This window comes from Diabrotica virgifera, chromosome 1, assembly GCF_917563875.1.
Source record: "Diabrotica virgifera virgifera chromosome 1, PGI_DIABVI_V3a".
In the NCBI taxonomy this organism is placed as follows: Eukaryota; Metazoa; Arthropoda; class Insecta; order Coleoptera; family Chrysomelidae; genus Diabrotica; species Diabrotica virgifera.
Genome location: NC_065443.1, coordinates 88,585,066 through 88,608,040, shown reverse-complemented (window position 1 = coordinate 88,608,040; position 22,975 = coordinate 88,585,066). Strand labels below are relative to the sequence as shown.

Below are 22,975 nucleotides of genomic sequence, written 5' to 3'. Positions count from 1 at the left end.
TCTGGACGCTCTGAAGGGCACTAAGGATTCTGAGAAAGAAGAAGAAGAATTTCAATCAATGTATTCTCGGTGAGCCACTGGTAATTAATGTCACTTTGATGTAAAATGGAGGTTAAAAAAATCAAAAAGTTGTCAGCTACTATTCAAAAAGTTATTATTTATTGGTCCCCCCTGTTACAGAATCTTAAGTTCTAGCATGCAAGCATTAGTAATTTTTTTCTGGCATTTTCTTTTCTATTTCTGGACCTCGGAGGTAAACTACACTATGTCGACATGGCGTTTTTTTGAATAAGTATTTTTAATCCACTTATTTTATTAGTTTGATTATACAAATTGGTTATTTATTATCCCTAAAATATTGTCATATTGTCTTTCAACCAATTATGGGATACATCAGATTTTTGTTAACATCCTAAGTGCTCTAAACTTTGTTGCAAACATACGCTAAACAAAATTGTTTGAAATGACATAGTGTAGTTTACCTCCGAGGTCCAGATTTGTTGGTCATTATCTGTTAGTTCATATAGGCACTCCCAAAGCTCGTATCCAAATTCTAAAATTAGATATTTTTTAATCTATGTAGGGAGCTAGCACAATATTAAAGTTGTTGGCAGGAGTAATAGCCATTTAAATTATTTTTTTAATATAAATATATTTTTTAAAGATCCACAATCCTAACTAAGTGTGGATTTGAGACCTTTCTGAAAGTGAACAATACAGAAAAATTTTGTTGTTTCAATTACAAACATAAGAGAATATATATCTTTTATTCATTATTTTTAAGGAATTGGCTCAAAATGAAGAATCTTCTTCAGATACTACCTCTAAGGGTGAAGAGTTCGAGGTCAAAGTGGCTTCTGACAGAGGAAAAAGATTTGACTACTTGTTGAAACAGACTGAAATCTTTTCACATTTTATGAACCAAACAAAATCTCCCAGTAAACCAAAAACTGGGAGGCCTAAAAAAGAGAAGAGTGATACATCTGAGTAAGTATATTATCACCAAAAAATCTTAAAATTGTTTTGACAATATATGGTATTTAATATTTAAACTTTTTCAGTTTAAGACATCGTAAAACTGAACAAGAAGAAGATGAAGAACTTTTAGCAGAAACCAACCTTAAAACAAAGACTACAACTCGTTTTGATGCCTCACCACCCTACATCAAACATGGGGAAATGAGAGATTATCAAGTCCGTGGTTTGAACTGGATGATTTCTTTGTATGAACATGGCATCAATGGTATTTTAGCAGATGAGATGGGTTTGGGTAAAACTTTACAAACCATATCTCTGCTTGGATATATGAAGCACTATAAAAGTACACCTGGTCCTCATATTGTCATTGTTCCTAAATCTACCTTATCAAACTGGATGAATGAGTTCGAGAAGTGGTGTCCAACCTTGAGAGCCGTTTGTCTCATTGGTGATCAAGAGGCTAGGGTAAGTATGTGTGATTAAACATGTATACAATATGTCCAAAAAGAGGACCAGGGTTTCTAGTTGAACAAAATAAATATAATTAATTAGATAGGTTATGTGTGTTTTATATACTGGACTGCAAAATTATTTAGAAAAAACAATGATTTTAACGTTCTTCTAATCTCAAATGAAGTATGTATAGTACAATCACATTGACATATTGCTAACTATTCGCGGTGTGCAAGTACTTGGAGGAGATACGAGAAACGATCGTGCGAGAATAGCGGAGAAATATTGCAACTTTCTACTATTTCAAATATTGCAACTATTGTCAATTGAAATTGTCAAATTGACGTATATTTCATATCTACTGTCAATGAAGAAGAAAAATTTTATATTGCTCCACAATATTGATATAATATGCAATTATTATATAAAGGTAAATTTAATTAATTGTATTTTGCTTAGTACTGCATTTTAATAACTAATTTTATTTACTACATACAATTGTTTACGTTTTAATAACACAACCTGAATCTTATTTTTTTGGACTATGGCCTTGACAATTATCCAGTAACCAGGACTAATATAATTGGCCAATATAACTAAAAGTGCGAATAATGTTGCTGAGCATAGAAACCAGGTGTCGCTTTGCCGAACTTGCACAGTCCCAATACTATATTACTGTCATTTACAGTGTGATATTGAGCTGTAATTGCATCACATTTATCAGTTTGTTCTCTTATAAGTACCTTTCATTTGAGATACATTACAGAGCATAAAGAGGACAGAGAAGTAGGACTCCTGGAAGGCTATTAATGACAGATGTGTGAAGTAAGAAAACCTATATACATGTGGTTCATTGATTATACTGTGAGCACGTAAAGGTTGGAATTCGAGAATGGACAATTTTGGAAAAAAATCCCGAAACAGGGCAATTTTTATTTTTAAATTACGACTTTTTGGCGTTTATTACACTAGTGATGTCACCCATCTGGGCGTGATGTCATCGATTATTTTTTTTAATGAGAATAGGGGTCGTGTGATAGCTCATTTAAAAGGTAATTCAATTCTTTATTCAGTAGTAGAAACTTTACATAATTATTTATACAGGTCGTCCAAAAAAATTTTTTTTAATTAAATTTATTGACGTAAAAAGAAGAATGTATGTAATTTATTTAATTCAAAATACATTTTACTGCTCTCAGAAAACAGAGAAAAATCTTTATTTTAAAAATAATCATCGCTTTTCGCTTAAATTAAATGTTCAAACTATAAGAGGAAGGTGGGTGGCTGCATTAATATTGAATTTAAGCAAAAAACAATATTTATTTGTTAAATAAAAATTTTTTACTGTTTTCTGAGAGCAGTAAAATGTATTTTGAATAAAATGAATTACATACATTCTTTTTTTTATGTCAATAAATTTAATTAAAAAAAATTTCTTTTGGACACCCCGTATAAATAATTATGTTAATGTTTATACTACTGAATAGAGGATTGAATTACGTTTCAAATGAGCTATCACACGACCCTTATTCTCATTTAAAAAAATCATCAATGACGTCATCACGCTCATATGGGTGACGTCACTAGTACGATATATATGCCAAAAAGTCGTAATTTAAAAATAAAAATTGACCTATTTCGGGATTTTTTTCCAAAATTGTCCATTCTCGAGAAAATAAATTTATTCCAACCTTTACGTTCTCACTGTATATCTATAAATGTTAACTTTATGTAAAAGGGGAAATCAATACATTTCCAGTAAATTCAGACAATCACTGTTACAATACAAGAAGTGCTTACGAGTTCCTAAACACAGAACATCGAAATTTCAAAATGGCTTCAGATATATGGGACTGACCTTGTACAATCATTTGCCAAAAACTGTGAAAGAAATACCACTTTCCACTGAATTTAAAAAAAAATGTTTAAAGATTTACTCTTAAGAAAAGCATATTATTCTATAAATGAATATCTTGAGGACAAACTGCAGTAGCTTCATATTTTACTTGTAAAAATGTTATTTTATGTTTTGTCAATTTTGTTACACTGTGAATATTGTATTATACACATTAATGTTTTTATACTGAATTCTGTAGTGACATATCCTATACATTTTCTTAATGTCTTAAATGATCAATGTATGACTATGATTTTGAAAAGTCATTTGATAGCATACAGTGTACCAAATTTATTACAGCCTTACAGAGCAAACTGGCCCAGTAATACCCGTCCAACTGAACTGATATTAAACCAACAAGTGCTGGAAAGATTACAATGATTCAAATTCTTTGTACGTTGGATCACCCAAAATTTAGATCCATCCTTCGAAATCAGATGTCGAATTGAACAGGCAGAAAGCACATTTCAAAAATTCAGTCCACTATTATCCAATAACTCATTGAATTTGGAAATCCGTGACTAGTTTGACAGGATGCTATGTATGGTCTGTATGTTTGAAAGAATGTGAAACCTCAAGTAGGCTGTCTTACATTCCCTATTACCTAAAATATGACTGCTAAACTTCGTTTTTGTTATTCTGAATAGTCCTCTTAAAATTATCTTGACTTTTAAATAAATTTGAGAACCCTATAGCAAAGTAAACCACTCTGTGATAATTTATAATCATAGCCTAGTTTTACTATAATTGAGGCCATGAGAGCCAGAGTGGCCTAATGATAGGAATATTATCAAAGAAAATTATTAGAAGCTAACAATGTCCGATTGCTTTAGTAATTGTATGTTGACCAAGAATCATTACTAACACAATCGGATGTTGATATATATCCAATCCTGTTACTCTGTGAAGGAGCATAGGGCATCCACGAAGCTTCTCCATTCTCCTCTATTTCTGGCCATGGTTGCTATTTCTCCCCAGGTTTTCTTCATACTTTTGTGGTCTTCTTCAACGGTACTCCTCCATGTTTTGGTCAGGCGTCCTCTGCTTCTTCGTCCTACTGCATTCCATTTGAGTGCCTGTTTTGTTATGTCTGCATTTTCTTTCCTCAGTGTGTGTCCCAGCCAGTTCCATCTTTTCCTCTTTATTGTTGTTCTGATGGGTTCTTGCTTGGTTTTTTCCATAGTGCTACATTTGTTATGGTATTGGGCCAATATACCTTTAGAATTTTACGTAGACATCTATTTACAAAAACTTGGATTTTATTTACATTTCCGTCAGTTATTGCCCATGTTTCACTCCCATAAAGTAGCACAGTTTTCACGTTACTATTAAATAGCCTTATTTTAGTATTTTGGCTGATCTGTGTTGATCTCCATATATTTGTGAGGGTTCCAAAGGCTTGTTGTACTTTTCGTATTCTCTGTTTAATATCTGCTTGAGCTTCACCTTTTGCACTGATTATACTGCCTAGGTAGCAAAATTCTTGAACCTGTTTTATTTCTTGTTGGTTGATATATAGTTTGTCACAGTTAGTTACTCCTATTCTCATCTCTACTGTCTTGTTCGTGTTGATTTTAAGACCCACTTCTGCCGATTTCACCTCTAGCTTCCTTAACATGCTCTTCATATCATCTATTGTGTTCACTACAAAACAGATATTATTTGCATATTCCATATCTGCTAGTTTCTGGTTCTGAAGGTAGTTCAGTATATGATTAAGACATATATTGAAGAGCAAAGGTGACACAACCTTGTTTTAAACCTACTTCAATTGGTATTTTATCTGTCACTTCACCCTTTTCTTTACACACCCCACACTCTCTTCTCTTCATTTTTATACCAGTTCTTTTCTTTCTTTTTTTTCCTTACTTCTGTTATAGTACCTATATCTTTCTTTTTACTTTCACTCCAACAGAAGTTTTCTTATTTTTGTTACACCTATCTTCTCTATAGTTTCATCTATGATGATTCTTGTCGTCGAAATTTGGTCTATACAGGATCTTCCCCTTCTGAAACCCGCTTGTTCTTTTCTGAGAGTTTTGTCTATTATATTGTTGATTCTTTGATGAATAATAAATGCTAATATTTTATTTATGGAACATAACAGCGTTATTCCTCTCCAGTTTTTGCATAGCTGTACGTCCCCTTTTTTTGGAAGCTTGACTGTAATTCCATTATTTCATTCCTTAGGTAGGATTTCTTCAGCCCATATATCTGCTAATAGTGGTGCTATTAGCTCCACGGTTCTCTCAGTGTCCGCTTTCCACAGTTCTTCTGGGATATCGTCCATTCCTGCTGCTTTGTTGTTCCTCAGGTGCCGGATTGCTTCAGTTATTTCTTTTTTCGTTGATATTGATAGCTTCTGATCATTTTCTTTGATTATGTAAAGTAATGTCCTTATCACTTAGGCCACTCTGGCTCTCATGGACTCAATTATTGATTATCTATCTCTTTGATTATTTCTAATGTATTTATATTTCAGAGCTCATTTATCAGAGATACGATGATGCCTGGTGAATGGGATGTTTGTGTAACCTCGTACGAAATGTGTATTAAAGAAAAATCTGTATTTAAAAAGTTCAACTGGAGATATATGGTCATTGACGAAGCTCATCGTATAAAAAATGAAAAATCTAAGCTTTCCGAAATTCTCAGGGAGTTCAAGACTACTAACAGGCTACTGCTAACAGGTTTGTATAGTTTATTTATTCAATACTGCAAATCGTTGATCTTCCTCTTCATAGCCACAGAAACGTCAATAAATAATACAGATGTTGATGATGTTAATGTGACCATTCAGAATTTCCTTCCAGTAAAGTTGATTTCGTTCGAATCATTTGACACAATTATAAGCCAGCATGATCATCTCATCAGCTTGCTGTTGTCTTGATCATTCTAGGTGTTGGAACCGTTACCTGCGATTGGTCGAAATTAGCTCTTTTATTGCAATATGATATGACATAAATATACGTTGTGTTAAATTTTTTTTTTTCGTTTTTCTTTTCCCCCTTATTTCAAATTTGCATATTTTTCTTGCCCTTAAATACCCAGTTGTATATGTCTAGGAATTAGGGGTATTTCTCTTCTCTTTTCTATTTTTTTTTTCAACTTATTAAACTTCCATAAAATTTTAAATTCGAAAAAAATGTTATAAATCACAACAGAACATAATTTAAAACATGTATCAAGGATATAAAAAAGGCTTTTTTGTCTTCCGTTTGGCCCCTAAAGACATTTAAAAATTCAGTTGTGCTCCTATTACATATACCTACTGTTTTAAATAAATAAAAACGATAGCAAGCTTTTGCTAGATGTAAACTTTTACACATTTTGTGTAACGCAATGGACAGAAATCAATATTAATAACTTGTTTTCGTTTATGAACAACAAAGTAGATTTCACCTTTGTACGCTTACCACTTCAGTGGGAAACAATTAGGAGACATTTGTTGGTCTTTTTCCTGATTGTTTTTGTATTGAGCTCCCACGTCTGATGTGAACTGAATTGACGTCATAACGCGATGGCACTTATAATTTTTTTAAATAGCTGGATACAGTGATACAGGCCTATAGTTGTTAATCAATCTCCATCTTTCGCTCCCTTTTTGTGATTATTTTTGCATCTTTCAGGTCATCAGGGAAATATCCCACTGATGAACATTAATTTACTAAGAAACTACTTGGTAGCGAAAAAGTATGGCAACACGGTAATTTCTCGAAAACAGCTAGAACTATTTTTATATATTTTGGTGGGTAAGAGTCTTCTAATGCGGCCGATATTATAGTGACAATTACATTGTTGTCAATCTTCAGTTTTTCTGGAAATCTAATGAACTTTCTTATTATGGAACACCCTGCATATTGTTTGCGTTTTGAAGTCCTTAAGAAATACTGATTATTTTTCATGTTATATTCCCTATACCTAAATGCCATAATTTCGAAGTTATTGCTACATTTATTAAAAAAAAATCTGAACAAATTATAAAAATCAATTTTTTCGGCCGGATAGACATTGTGGACATCTTGGATTTTAAAGCACCCTAATATATGTCTGTGTAGATATTGGCATTGAATCCGACCCGGGCCGACCGTCACATGTAACACCGTTGCCGTATCCTCTATTTTTTCATACTATCACGTTACAATTTTTTGTGATATTATATTTGTGTGTGAAATGTATAATTTTTGTGTATTTTAGGTATGTTCTAATATGTTATGTATATATAGGTTTTTACTTGATTATTTTAAATCATTGTGACGTTTAACTTGCTAGAAGCCTTGTAATATTGTGTACCTAATGTGTTAAAAGTAAGTAGTTTTGAAACACCAATTAAGTAAAGTTTATTATGTTGTTGTTTTCACCAATTTTGAAAAAATGTGAAAACATTGAATTGTCCACGTCCGTCTGTCCGTCCGTCCGTCTTGTCTGTCTGTTTGCAAACTCAACTCCTTCGGCATTATACCAGGTAGAATGACAAATGAGGTGTCAAATGAAAGCTTATCCAAGGATGGTACTAAAGGTGAGAAATTTAACCTAGGCTGTCTGTCCGACCGCGTATATGATTTCTTCGTCACTGTACCAGGTAGAATGACAAATGAGGTGTCAAATGAAAGCTTATAATCCAAGGATGGTACTAAAGATGAGAAGTTTGACATAGGCTGTCTGTCCGCCTGTCCGTCCGACCTGGTATAGTGACGGAGGAGTTATATTCGCGGACAGGCAGACAGACGGATAGACAACATAGGTCTAATTTCTCACCTTTACTAATATCCTTGGATTATAAACTTTCAGTTGACACCTCATTTGTCATTCTACCTGGTATAGTGACGGATGAGTTATACTCGCGGTCGGACGGACAGACAGCCGATGTCAAACTTCTCATCTTTAGTACCATCCTTGTATTATAAGCTTTCATTTGACACCTCATTTGTCATTCTACCTGCTATAGTGACGGATGAGTTATATTCGTGGTTGGACGGACAGGCGGACAGACAGCCTATGTCAAATTTCTCACCTTTAGTACCATCCCTGTATTATAAGCTTTCATTTGACACCTCATTTGTCATTCTACCTGGTATAGTGACGAAGGAGTTATATTCGCGGTCGGACGGACAGACAGCCTATGTCAAATTTCTCACCTTTAGTACAATCCTTGCATTATAAGCTTTCATTTGACACCTCATTTGTCATTCTACCTGGTATAGTAACGGAGGAGTTATATTCGCGGTCGGACGGACAGGCGGACAGACAATCTAGATCTAATTTCTTACCTTTAGTACTATCCTTGGATTATAAGCTTTAATTTGACACCTCATTTATCATTATACCTAGTATAATGACGGAGAAATAAATGTTATTATTCTATTATTCTTGTAGGTATATTTAACATTGATTGAAATTATGAAAGAAATATATAGAAAACAGCATGGCAACACTGTGATGCACAAACATAAAAATGCAGCCACATTCAGCTGTGCCAGCTGTGTGTTACATAGGGTGCTTTAAAATCCAAGATGTCCGACATTGTTGTGGGTTCTTTGGATCATTGGGAACAAAAATGGTCTTTTGTAATTTTCCTATTAATTTAATCATTTCCGAGTTATAAACAATTTAAAACTGAAAAAAAAAATAATTTTTAAAATTACGAAGTACCTAAATTCAAGCTCAAACCTTCTTCTATCAGCTTCCTATAAGAATTTTTTTAATTGTTAATGAAGCTCATATGAGAGGACGGGCGATCGGGCTGCATTAACAACTAAAAAACAGTGTTTTAGAATGAAATAAGACCAAATCACTTATCGGTAGCTGATACAATAAGGTTTGAACTTAAATTTACGCACTTCGTAGTTTCAAAAATAATATTTTTTACTTGTGTTTTTGAACCTAGAAAATCATTTTTCGATTTTTTCAGTTTTAAATTGTTTATAACTCGTAAACGATTAACTTTAGAGGAAAATTACAGAAGACCTTTTTTGTTCCCAATGATCCAAAGAATATAAAATATTGTCTACCCGGGCCGAAAAAATTCATTTTTATAACATGTTTAAAAAAAAATTTTAATAAAGGTAGCAATAACTCCGAAATTATGGCATTTAGTTATAGGGAATATAATATGAAAAATAATCAGTATTTCTGAAGGACTTCAAAAAGCAAAAAATGTACAGGGTGTTCCATTTGAAATAAGGAAGTTCGTTAGATTTCGAGAAAAACGGAAGATTTGACAACAATGTAATTACCAATAATATTGGCTGTGCGATTAAGGAGCTCGCCGTAGCGAACTCGGCTGGTTCTATGGTCGATTCTCGCACACAGATTTTGGGAACTTCTTCTTCTTTTTATTTGTCGAAGGACCAGCTGGAAATCCAGCACCTGCAAGGAATAATCTTTGCTAGGGGTAAGCATGAAAGCATTCCCAAATATGATCTCAAAATAGTCCTTGGAGATAACAATGCCAAAATAGGTAGAGAGGACATATTTATGCCTACTATAGGAAAATACAGCTTGCATCCAACAACGAATCAAAATGGACACATGCTCATCGACTTTGCAAGGGAAAAAAACCTTTTAATAAAAAGTACCTACTTCCAGAGAAAGGAGATACACAGGGGCACTTGGAGATCGCCGGACGGTCAAACGGTAAACCAAATAGACCATGTTTTAATAGAGGATGTAGAAAAAAGCATAATGCATATACGTTCATATAGAGGGCCAGATATAGATTCAGACCACTTTTTAGTGGGAATAAAGATGAACCAAATAATACCTATAAATAGAAACAGAGAAAAACGTATGATGAACAAGCTAGTCAGGTTACAAACAGAAGAAGAAAAAAAGGTATACCAGTTGTCACTTAACAAGAAACTGGAACTTATTACAGAAAATGACAATGTAGAACAAACATGGGACTTAATTAAAAATACTTTAAAAGCCGTAGCAGATGATACTGACAAGCCAATCAAGTAACAACAAAAGGCATGGTTCGGCGATGAATGCAAACTAGAAATAGAGAAACCGAACAAGCTATGATTAGAAAGTCTAAGACTGAAATCAAAAACAGCGGAAACACTTTACATAGAGCAAAGAAGAAAAACCAGCGCAATTTTACGAAATAAAAAGAGAAAATTTTATGAAGATAAGTTGAAAGACATTGAAGAGAATTACAAAAATAATCTTATTAGAAATTTATATCAAGGCATTAAAAATCAAAAAAGAGAATATAAACCACAGCCCATTTATTACAAAGATAAAGAAGGAAAAATGATATTTGATGACCAAGAAACATTAAAACGATGGAAACAATATTTTGATGAATTGTTAAACGGGGAGTACACAAATAATCACAACGAAGAAGACACGGATGATGGAAATGAAGAACACATAAATCACGATGATGAAGGATACACAGACGAAATAATGAATATGCAAAGAGACAGTACGGAAGATCTAGCACCATCCCTAAATGAAGTGGAAATTATTATTAAGAATCTAAAAAACTATAAATGTCCTGGAAGTGATTCTATAACAGCGGAAATGTTAAAATATGGAGGAGCGCAGCTGACAGACAAAATACACAAATTACTAAAAAACATATGGGAAAAGGAAGAACTACCAATGGAGTGGAAGCAAGCAGTGATAATATGTCCTCTTTATAAAAAGGGGGACAAAGCAGAATGTCAAAATTATAGGGGTGTGGCACTATTAAATGTAATATATAAGTTATTAGCAGTCCACATCAAAAACAAGCTAGCAAGAAGTCTTAACAATAGCATAGGTGAATACCAGTGTGGCTTTAGAAAAGGGAGAAGTACTATAGACAACATATTTACTTTAAGAGAAATACAAGCTGAGAGCTATGAATATAATAAACCAACAATGGCACTCCTCTTAGATTTTAAGCAAGCTTTTGATAGAATAAAAAGAAAAGAAATATATAAAGCGTTAAAAAATCTAGAAGTTTCACCAAAAATAATAAGAATGATAAAGCTTACACTTACGAAAACAGAAAATAGAGTAAAAGTAAATAACAAACTAACAGAAAATTTCGAAGTGAAAGAAGGAGTACGACAGGGGGATCCGTTGTCATCACTGTTATTTAATGTGGTATTGGAAATGATAATAAAAGAGGCTAATATTAACAGATCAAGACATATATATCATAAAAAACATCAATGTTTGGCATTCGCGGATGATGTAGTAATTCTATCCAGAAGCAAGGAACAATTAAAAGAGGTAGTAGAACGACTAGAAAAGGCAGCTCAAGAAAAAGGACTTTATATAAATGAAACAAAAACTAAGTACATGGAATGGACCGACAAAAAATTTGAACAAGGGCAATATTTAATGATAACAACGAATGAAGGAACAATGTATAAATTTGAAAAGGTAGAGAGATTTGAATATTTAGGGACCTTATTTTCTAGTAGACCAAATATCCGGGAAGAAATACACAAAAGACTAATGTCAGGGAATCGTTGCATGTATGCACTCAGTAGAATACTCAGAAGCAAAAATATATCCAAAGCAGCTAAATTAAGAACGTATAAAACTGTGATATGACCAATAGTTACGTATGCCTCAGAAACCTGGACTATGACAAAAACCGAGCAATCAATGTTACAAGTATGGGAAAGAAAAATACTTAGAAGGATATTTGGGGGAAAAATAATCAACAATCAGTGGACACGAAGAACAAACAAGGAGTTAGAAGAAATGTATAAGGTGCCTAATATAATTGCAGTTGTAAGATCACACAGACTTAGATGGTTAGGACATGTCTAAAGAATGGCCAAGTTAGAATGCCTAAAATCATGTTAAGCGCTACAATAGGTGGTAAAAAGAGAAAAGGAAGACCTAGGACCAGATGGAGCCATGAAGTTAATTATGACCTGAGGTATCTCAATGCAACCAATTGGAAAGAAAAAGCGAAGAACAAGCAAGAATGGAGGAAGATTGTAAACCAAGCCATGAGCCTGCTTGGCTCGAAGTGCTAATGTATATATATAATAGGGGTAAGGAGAATATGATAGATAATTAAAACACAATGTTTATAAAGTAACAAAAAATAGGTATATTGAAGAGTTGAAGTAATCGAAGAATAAATGATAAATAGCAGATTGATATTATATGTTTAAGTTACGAGTAAATGAAAGACAGCAGATTGAAATTATAAGTTTAAATTATGAGTTTGTGAAACAGTTTATCCCGCCTTACATCTTTGTACTTACAGTTGATACAGCTGATATTGTTTTAATATTTGGCACTGTCACTTACTGCCTAGTTGATAAAGCCACAGACATTAACTACATTGTTATACTTGCGGTGAAAATAGACAAAAGCTACATTATTTGGAGCTCCTGAAATGCGGTGTGCATTCGACTATGGTTGTAAACAGACTCTTAGGTAGTTGGGCAACTTTTAGTTTCGTTGTTTGGCGGGAAAAGATAGTTGGCGGGTATATGGGTAAAAAACTAGTTTTGAAGGGACAGTCTAATAATAATATGTTGATATATTGAAAATATTTGTTCCCTGTAGAAATTTATGGGAAATTTATACATCAGCCGCATTAGAAGACCCTTACCCACTAAAATTTATAAAAATCGTTCTAGCGGTTTCCGAGAAATTACCGTGTTACCATGCGTTTCGCTACCCTGTATGAAATATGATTGTGTTTCCGCGGATTTGTCTAGGGGCTCTTTTTCTGACTAGATTATAAGTTAATACTTCATTTCTTGTTCTAATTCTCAAACATACTTTTAGGTACTCCATTACAAAACAATTTACACGAACTCTGGGCTCTTCTCAACTTCTTACTGCCAGATGTTTTCAACTCATCGGATGATTTCGATGCCTGGTTCAACACCAGTCAATGTCTGGGAGACAACGCCTTGGTCGAGAGATTGCATGCTGTATTAAAACCATTCTTGCTTAGAAGATTGAAAGCTGAAGTGGAGAAACGGCTAAAACCCAAGAAGGAGTTAAAAGTGTATGTAGGATTGAGCAAGATGCAACGAGAATGGTATACCAAAGTGCTGATGAAGGATATTGATATAGTGAATGGTGCAGGAAAGGTATAAATTATTTTAACAATAAAAAACCATAAAATCCTTTATGAAAGGTATATTTGTTAAAATCCCTATACAGGGCTACATCACAGAACAGAACTAGTTTTCAATCGGTTGACCGATCATCATCAGTGTTTGCCTAAAATGTGTATAACCTGATAAAATAATGCAAAGTATTTAAAATTTTGATTACGATTTTAAAAAGTTATAGGTTATACTCACTCGAATCTAACATGCTAACCACCAAAGTAAAAAATATTTGGGTAAAAACTCTTTACAATTAATCCGTCTTAGTAACATAGAAAAATTATGTGAATTTATGATGTGGATGTTTAAAATATCCAATGTTTCATGCTCGAGGTACCATGGAGCTCAAGTTGACTTGTCCACATCATGGCTGTATGGAAGCAAGTGGCTTTGATAGCGGAAATTCCGAATTATGACATGACAGAAATGACAGTTCCGCAGGAAGTTAAAATTTCCCTGTTAGTTTTGTGATATTTATTGTAAAGTTTGTTAAATTATGAACAATAAAAACAGTCGCTCCCACTGTGGTAAATAATCAACCAAACCTACTTATGCTTCCATACCTTTCCATGAAGATAGACTGTCTGGGGATATTTCAAATATTATAAAAAGATCAGTAGATAACGTTCAAATTTCTTTTAAGGTATCCAACAACGTAGGACAGTCTCTATCCAAATCCAAAGATATTATCAACTATATTAATCGCAGTGGTGTTTATAAACTACAATGTTCTGACTGTGATGCCACTTACATAGGAAGAACTTGTAGATCACTTGCTTCTCGCTCTCTTGAACACACCAAAAGAGAAAACACCTCTACCTTTTCACAACATCTTAGAGAGAAAAATCATACTCTGAATATCCCAGATGACGTCTCTCTTCTACACAACATCCCACAGACAGACTTCTTAAAATTGGACTTGTACGAGGACCTAGAAATAGTCAAAGAAAAAAAAAGGTCCAAATTGTGTCAACCGCCATGTTTTGTTCAACCGGGACTTCCATCCACTTCATCGACAACTCTTTTCTTAACTTTTTTCTTAATTACAATATTACTTTCCACCTCTTTATTACTTCCTTCACTTTCCTACGTGAACGTTATTAAGAGGGCTTAATAACGTTTATCAAGTTTTCGTTCTAACGTGTAATGTGATTTGCCTATCTCTTTCATTACAAATATTCTAACTTTTACATCAAGTTTATTTTCATTTTAACAGATTATTATTTACCACGGTGGGAGCGACTGTTTTTATTGTTCATAATTAACAAACTTTACAATAAATATCACATAAATTACCAAAGAAATTTTAACTTCCTGTGGAACTGTCATTTCTGTCATGTCATCATTCGGAATTTCCGCTATCAAAGCCACTTGCTTCCATCCAGCCATGATGTGAACAAGTCAAATTGAGCTCAATGGTACCTCGAGCATGAAACATTGGATATTTTAAACATCCATGTTTAAACTCACATCATTTTTCATCATGTTCCTATGACGGATTAATTGTAAAGGGTTTTACCCAAATATTTTTTACTTTGGTGGTTAGCATGTTAGATTCGAGTGAGTATAACCTATAACTTTTTAAAATCGTAGTCAAAATTTTAAATACTTTGCATTATTTTATCAGGTTATACACATTTTAGGCAAACATTGATGATGATCGGTCAACCGATTGAAAACTAGTTCTGTTCTGTGATGTAGCCCTGTATAGGGATTTTAACAAATATACCTTTTATAAAGGATTTTATGGTTTTTTGTAATAAATGGTATACAGCCAACTACAGGAAGTTTTTTCCTCGTGAATATTTTAACAATGTTAATAATACTAGAGAAGATTACTGTAAGCGGATGTTATCACCTAAAGCAACCGCGACCGCAACGCGACTTGGAGCCACTGTTTAAATACACCTGTTCCCACCCCCACCCAATAAACTGTAACTCAACTGAATATCTACCAGTTGCTCATTGGTTGCTGACAGCGCTGCATACCGCGTCGCAGTGGCCAGTGCCAAGAGTAGCTTAGCCATTGCGGACGAGACAGCAAGAACTTTGAATTTTGTGGCCCTTGTCGAGCACCAAGAGACTTAAAAACAGTTGATTTCAGAAAGTACTCAAGAGCAACTTGACTAAAGTTGCGGTCTCATTGAAATTGCGTTGAGGTGGCCGGTTGTTTTGATAAGAACATGGCCTAAGCATTCAAGTGCAATTATGCAGGTTAAGAGATCATTAAGTAACTACATCGATAGGATCAGAATTATTACAGATTTACGCAATTTATCTTCTTTTGTTTATATTGAAGTAGTGTAAAAACACAATTTCAAGTTGAGTTATGACTCTTACTCGTATTGTAGTAATTTTCAACCATTCGATTTGCATAGGGAACTTGCACATTTTTTTTATTACATAATAATGTTCAGTTTTGTATAAAAATGAGATTTCCAAAAGTTCACGCTTCAAAAACTCATAATAACTTAGAAGTACAAATTTAAAGTCTTCTTTATCTTAAAATAGTTCAAACGACCCGTGACGTCACAGAGTTTAACTATGTGGTTCCGTTTATGGTTATATTTACGTATACTCTTCTTTTTCTTTAGCTTCTTTTAGTTTCTTTAGTTAATTTTCTATGAATAGTTCAAACGATCAAAAGCAATTTTAACGTCACATAACTGTATTTTTTACTGACGTTTATAATGTCTAATTTAAAATTATATATACAATTGGTGTAGAATGTAAACATATAACCCCGTGACGTCACGACACGTTTTGGGGTGGCTGGTATAATTTGAATTTTTAGTCGTCTTTAGGGCCAAACGAAAGACAAACAAAACTTTTTTATCTTTGATACAGGTTCTAAATTATGTTCTGCTGTGATTTATAGCATTCTTTTCGAATTGAAAATTTTATGCAAGTTCCCTATTTTACTTTAGTAATGCAGTCATTATTGATAAGTACATAAACAATGTACTTATCAATGCAGTGCCTCCACTAAGTTGTCATTCCATCGTTTTCATGGTCTTCCCACCGATCGTCTTCTTATTTGGGAACCGTCTCTCGCCGTCCTTACTACTCTATTTGTTGTCATTCGGCTTATGTGGTCGTTCCATTCTAGTCATCTGTTTTTTACCCAGTTGTTAATATTATCTACCTTGCATCTCCGTCATATATCTGCACTTCTAGCTCTATCCCATAAGCCGCGTTTACACGATGACAATTGGCGAGACAATTGTCATTGGACAATTGTCATCACGTGGTTGCGGATTGTCGGAGACCAGTCCAGTTGAACGAGAAGATGTTTATACGGGGCCAACTATTGCCATGGCAGTAAACAGCTAAAACATGGCCGACTGCTGGTCGTTATGTCAAACAACAAAAACAAGACAGCACTACTAGCCTACACCGTTCACACGGCGCCAATTGTCGCTACAATTGAGATTTCGAGTGGTGGGGGCTCACTGGGCGCAGCTCCTTGTCCTCAGTCTACTCCCGGAGAAAACTGAATTTTGGGCCAATTGTGAGGGCAGTTGCCAAAGCAGTTGGCCTGAAGTGTTTAGACGATGACAATAATTTCATGCCAGTCAGTTGTCTTCTGACAATTGTCTCGCCAATTGTCATAGTGTAAACGCGGCTTTAGTGTCTTACCATCGATTTTTCGAAATGTTTTCATCTCTGCTGTTTCTAGCATTCTTTTTGTCCTTTCTGTAGAAGGTCGTGTTTCTGCCGCGTATTGATCTGTTTGTAATATTATATTGTTATTGTCTGTCGGTACTGTTTTGTAAATTGTGCCTTTCACTTCTTTTCCAATATTTTTATTTCTTCATATTGTTCCATTCAGATAGTGTGATGCCTAGATATTTAAAAGCCGTGACTTGTTCTATTATCTGACCCTCCAGCTCTAATTTACATCTTATGAGATTTGCTGTTATAACCATACATTTAGTCTTTTTTGGAGAAATTGACATGTTAAATTTTCTAGCTGTTATATTAAATAGGTGTAGCATACGTTGTAAATCATATTTGAGAGATTAGTATTGCATCGTCAGCATAGCAGATTATTTTGAGTTGTTTTTCTCCCATTTGGTATCCTTTTTTATTTCTTACTTCTTATTATTTCATCTATGATCAGGTTGAACAATAGAGGGCTCAGGGAGTCTCCCTGTCTTATCCCATTGCCAGCTTCAATTGGGTCAGCTAGGTCTTCTTCTACTTTTACTTATATTGTGTTGTTCTGGTAGATATTTTCGATCGTCTTATTTATACCGAGAGGTACTTCTCTTGCTTACAATAAATGGATAAAAATACTTTTACGATATAATTTTTACTGGATATACGGGGATTTTTAGGTAGAAAAAATGCGACTACAGAATATTCTCATGCAGTTAAGAAAATGCACAAATCACCCCTACCTTTTTGATGGCGCTGAGCCCGGACCACCTTACACAACCGATGAACATCTCGTGTACAATTGCGGTAAAATGGTGTTGCTGGATAAACTGCTTCCCAAATTGAAGGAACAGGTAAGTTGGTTTTTACTATATTTACTAAGATAAGCTGAGAAATTGCTTGTAAGGCATGTTGGTAGTTCAGCGACCAACAATTCTCGTTCCGTTTGATAAAAAGATAATTGATATACTTAAAAAATAAGTATGTAATACGGTATGGGCCACAGTATACAGTATAAACAGTACTGAAATGCGCATGCGTCAAAGGACACCGCACACATCTTATGGAAAATTTAATGTCATTCAAACACAATAAAATTCACGTGAATAGATTCGTCTCGAAATAACAATAAATTCGTATCATTGCGCCAACTCTGAATTTGAATTAATAAGGGCGTAAATTGATATAAATACATCTAAAATCATATGGGTATGTACAGCTGGTTCCAAAAAAACTGATACGGCTATTAAATCGTATTTTGTAGAAAATTGAAGAGTGTATTTTGGAGGATAAATACTTATTATTTACTACTGTCGCTGCCAAATCTTAAAATTTGTCAGATACATAACTTATTCTGTTCAACCTCAAAAAATGGCTCCACATGCTAGCAAAGAACTAAAAGCAAGAATGGTAACGAAATTAGAAGATGGTTGGTCACGTCTGCCGTAACGTACCATTTTAACGTAAGCAGAACAGTTTTTAATATTAATAAAGGATGGAGAGAACAAGAGATTCTCGAAAGAAAGAAAGGTTCTGGAAGACCAAAAATATCTACCTCTCGTGAAGATCGTACACTTTTGGAGAGATTAGAGGAGAATCCTTTTGAAGAAGCGAACACTGCAAGAATTTTATTAGTTTGTTTTATTCCTTAATAATAATAAAAGCAATAGCAATAACCATATTTTATGTAAGAACTATCATTTATATACTCTATAAAATTCAGGAATTCAAAATAATATCAAAATTTAGACCTTAATAATAATTACAATTTATGAATTAACATGTAATCAGTTGTTTGTTGTTTGTTTGTTTATATTATTATTTGTCTGTTATAATAAATATAAAATAATGTCAGGCCAATCAAATACACTGCTCAAAATGATCAAATCTTACTAAGAGTCGTATCAGTTTTTTTGGGAACCAGCTGTACATAAGATAGAAAGAGAAAAAATATTTTGTGAAAAGGAACTACATAAATCTTTCTCCGGATATTAAGTCTCTTATCTTATAGATAATAAATGACAATGCACTTCCACCGACCCACCCCAAAATAAGGGCCAGTCTCATGTTGTTTTAACTTTTTTTTCAATAGTGAAAATATAATTAATTAATCAAAGATTAACACATATCTTCAATACAACAACCAAGAAATACAATATGATAATATCAGCAGAAAAAACCAAATGTATGGCAACATCTAAATACCCACTACGATGTAAAATCGAAATTGTTGAGAAAATAATAAAGCAGGAAGAAAGGTTTAGATATCTGGGAATAGATATAACAAGTTACGGAGATATTGAAGCGGAAGTATGACAACAAAGCTTATAAGCAAGTAAAGCGGCGGGATCTCTTAATGAAACAATCTGGAAGAACAAACACCTAAGACAAGACACAAAAACAAGAATCTATAAAGCAGCAATTAGACCTATATTACTAGGTAATTAGACCAGCAATTAGACCTATATTGACATACACGGCGGAAACAAGACCTGACACATATAAAACGAGAGGACTACTAGAAACAACAGAGATGAAAATACTTCGAATATCAGGAAAAAATCTGTTGGATAGGGCGAGAAGCGAAAACATAAGATCATGCAACCTAGAAGACATAGATGGATGGGTGTTAAAGACTTAAAGTTCTAGACGTGGGAAAGAACTGAATGATTGCCCCAACTTCCGTCTACACACTACAATAAAACTGTGCAGTAGCGATCGGCAAGGATTTATCAAATAAATATTGTTTTGCTGCTTACCGATCGTTTCTACCAACCAAAAATATGCGTCATTTGCGTCCACACTTTCCATAAAACTGCACCAACGAACTGCACAGTCACATCGCTCCGATAAATCGTTATCGTGTATACCGGCCATTAGGTATATACAGTAGGAAAAATGAAAGAATACCCATGAACGAACATATAAAACACGCTGTATTTTCTTGTCACCGTGTCACACAAAAAATTGGCCAGCGCAAGTACATGTAATAATTATTGTTACATGTACTTGCACTAGACAATTTTCTTTGTGACACGGTGACAGGAAAATACAGCGTGTTTTATATGTTCGTTCCTGGGTATTCTTTCATTTTTCCGACTGTAGACAGATAGTAAACACATTTCTTTTTGTTAGAATATGTGGTATTTCTTTTTTTTTTTTTTTGTTTATTTTCTTTTTTTTTAATTTTCATAGGGTTTCTATGTAGATTTCTCCAATTGATTATTTTAATATTCATAATTTTTAGGAATCTCGTGTACTTATCTTCTCTCAGATGACCCGTATGTTGGATATACTTGAAGATTATTGTCATTGGCGACAGTACCAATATTGTCGTTTGGATGGTCAAACCCCACACGAAGACAGACAGAGACAAATCAACGAGTATAACGAAGACAATAGCCAAAAGTTTATCTTTATGTTGTCAACTAGAGCCGGTGGATTGGGTATCAATTTGGCCACAGCTGATGTAGTTATTATATATGATTCGGATTGGAATCCCCAGATGGATCTGCAAGCCATGGACAGAGCGCATAGAATTGGTCAGAAGAAACAAGTCAGAGTTTTCAGGTAAGAGAAGTCAAGTGTTGTTTTATATCATGATCAGACTTTTATGTTCTACATGGAACAGAATAGAAGGAATAATTATTCATAAATGGGCTTTAGAAATGTTATCAAGCACGCAAATCGCTGTTTGAATCCAATGCTCAGTTCAACCAAGCTAGAATATGAAACAAAATATTTAGTAATATAGAGTTCAATAAATCTTTGATAATGATCAGTTTCAGATTTTGTATTTTTAAGAAAAACAGCGCATGCAGTAGAGATCTACATGTTTTATTAAATTTTTAACTAAATCAGATAAAATAAAGGGAGAAAAATTCCCAAAACGCATGTTACTTTGCAAGAATTACTACCGATATACCCAAGTTCAGTTTATATCATGTAATCAAATAAACCATCCTCCAATAAAATCGTCACAGAAGCGCACCTCAAAAATACTGACAATCAGCCGTGTGCTGGATGACCGAAGTTACCTTTAACGTTTGAGTTAAAGTTAAGATTACTCTCAGGTATAACGATGCCCATAACTATTTAGGTAAAATTTGGTGTGATGTATTCTTCACAGTTATGAGATAGTTATTTCTTCAACGTTATATTAGAAATAACATTTGAGGAACAAAGTTGGAAGTAACAAAGAGAACCTTATGTAGAAATAGTACAAGTTGGAGTGAGCGCGAGAGATTGTTCGGAACATGCTACAGGATAGGTAGATGACCGTAAAAGTAAATTACCCATCGTCGGCCACCGCCGATGACCGAACAGCAAACAGCTGTTCGGGTTCGGTGGTGTTTCAAACGGTAGATAGAAACAGGGTTGCCAGATTGGTGTATTTTCCCACAATTTTGGGGTAATTTGAAAGCGCCTAGGGAAATTTTTCTAAGCAGAAATTGTAGTGGGATTTTTTGGGGACGGAAAATTATGGAGGATTTTAAGGGGTCATGGTAAATTAAATTTGCGAATGTACATATAACTGTATATTATACTCCTATATAACCGAAGACGATATGAACTATGAATTATTTCCAGGGCCCTCGTTGATAAGTAGTATAATTTTGGATTACTGTTCTCTTCATTTGACTACTAATTTATTAAAATGCGGCAAAAATTTAAATTCGGGGTATTTGAGCTTTAATTTGAGGGAATTTGAGTTCTAAGTGGGAGATTTATAAAATATCATCTGGCAACTCTTGATAGAAAGCTCAGTAGGTACTTAAAATAAAATTTCAACATATCTATCGATTTGATTTTTGTATAATTTTTAAAATTGTATTACCCTTCTATTCTTAATTATTAAAATTACCTTCTAAATTCACTTGATTTTTGTCTAAAAACAAGTCAAAAGATTAACCTAACCTTACATTACTACAGTTATCTCATTATTTGAGGTTTAACGTCGCGTTATAAAGTGACGCCTGATATTTTGCAGTATTTATTGGATTTTAAGGAAATGACGAAATAGGTTCATTTTTGATCTAAGGGGGACGCATTTTTACGGTACATACATTTGTCATTTGTCAACCCCTCTCTTCCACCTCCCCCGCCCCTTATTTTTAAATAGGGAATAGTGGCCGTGTGTTATATCATTTAAAAGGTATGCAATTCAATTCTCTATTCAGTAATATAAACATTAACATAATTATTTATACAGGGTGTCCAAAAAAAAATATTTTAATTAAATTAATTGACACAAAAATAAGAATGTATGTAATTTATTTAATTCAGAATACATTCTACTGCTGTCACAAAATAGAAAAAAAAAATGTTTTTTGATAAATAAACATTGCTTTTCGCTTAATTTCAATGTTCAAGCTGCCTCCTATCTGCCTCTTGGAAGGTTGAATATTGAATTTAAGCGAAAAACAATATTTATTTGTCAAATAAACATTTTTCTCTATTTTCTGTCAGTAGTAGAATGTATTTTGAGTAAAATAAATTGCAGACATTCTTCTTTTCGTGTCAATTAATTGAATTCAAAATAATTTTTCTTGGGCACCCTGTATAAATAATTAAGTCAATGTTAATATTACTGAATAGAGAATTGAATAACCTTTGAAATGAGGTAGCACACGACCCCTATTCCCTATTTAAAAATAAGGGGTGGGGAAAATGGAAGGGAGGGGGTTGACAAATGACAGATGTATGTACCGTAAAAATGTGCCCCCCTTAGATCAAAAATCGACCTGTTTCTTCATTTTCTTAAAATCTAATAAATACTGCCAAATATCGAGGTGGACTGTATTCTTTGGCCCATTCTGTATATACAGCGTGTTTCGTTGGGAAACGGAAATACTTTAATAGTGAATAGAAGTCACCGAGGCCGTTCTAGATATACAAA

At 33.8% G+C, this 22,975-nt stretch overlaps 1 protein-coding gene across 1 annotated transcript in view; it reads left to right on the top strand.

The window, feature by feature from the left end:
- Positions 1-22,975, top strand: part of LOC114325883 (chromatin-remodeling complex ATPase chain Iswi) — a 48,502-nt gene that overhangs the window by 4,672 nt on the left and 20,855 nt on the right. Inside the window, exons 2-7 of the mRNA XM_028274018.2 lie at positions 785-987; positions 1,062-1,443; positions 5,811-6,018; positions 13,085-13,395; positions 17,757-17,930; positions 20,324-20,646. Coding sequence (XP_028129819.1) covers positions 785-987; positions 1,062-1,443; positions 5,811-6,018; positions 13,085-13,395; positions 17,757-17,930; positions 20,324-20,646 — 1,601 coding nt within the window. The remainder of the gene's footprint in view (positions 1-784; positions 988-1,061; positions 1,444-5,810; positions 6,019-13,084; positions 13,396-17,756; positions 17,931-20,323; positions 20,647-22,975) is intronic.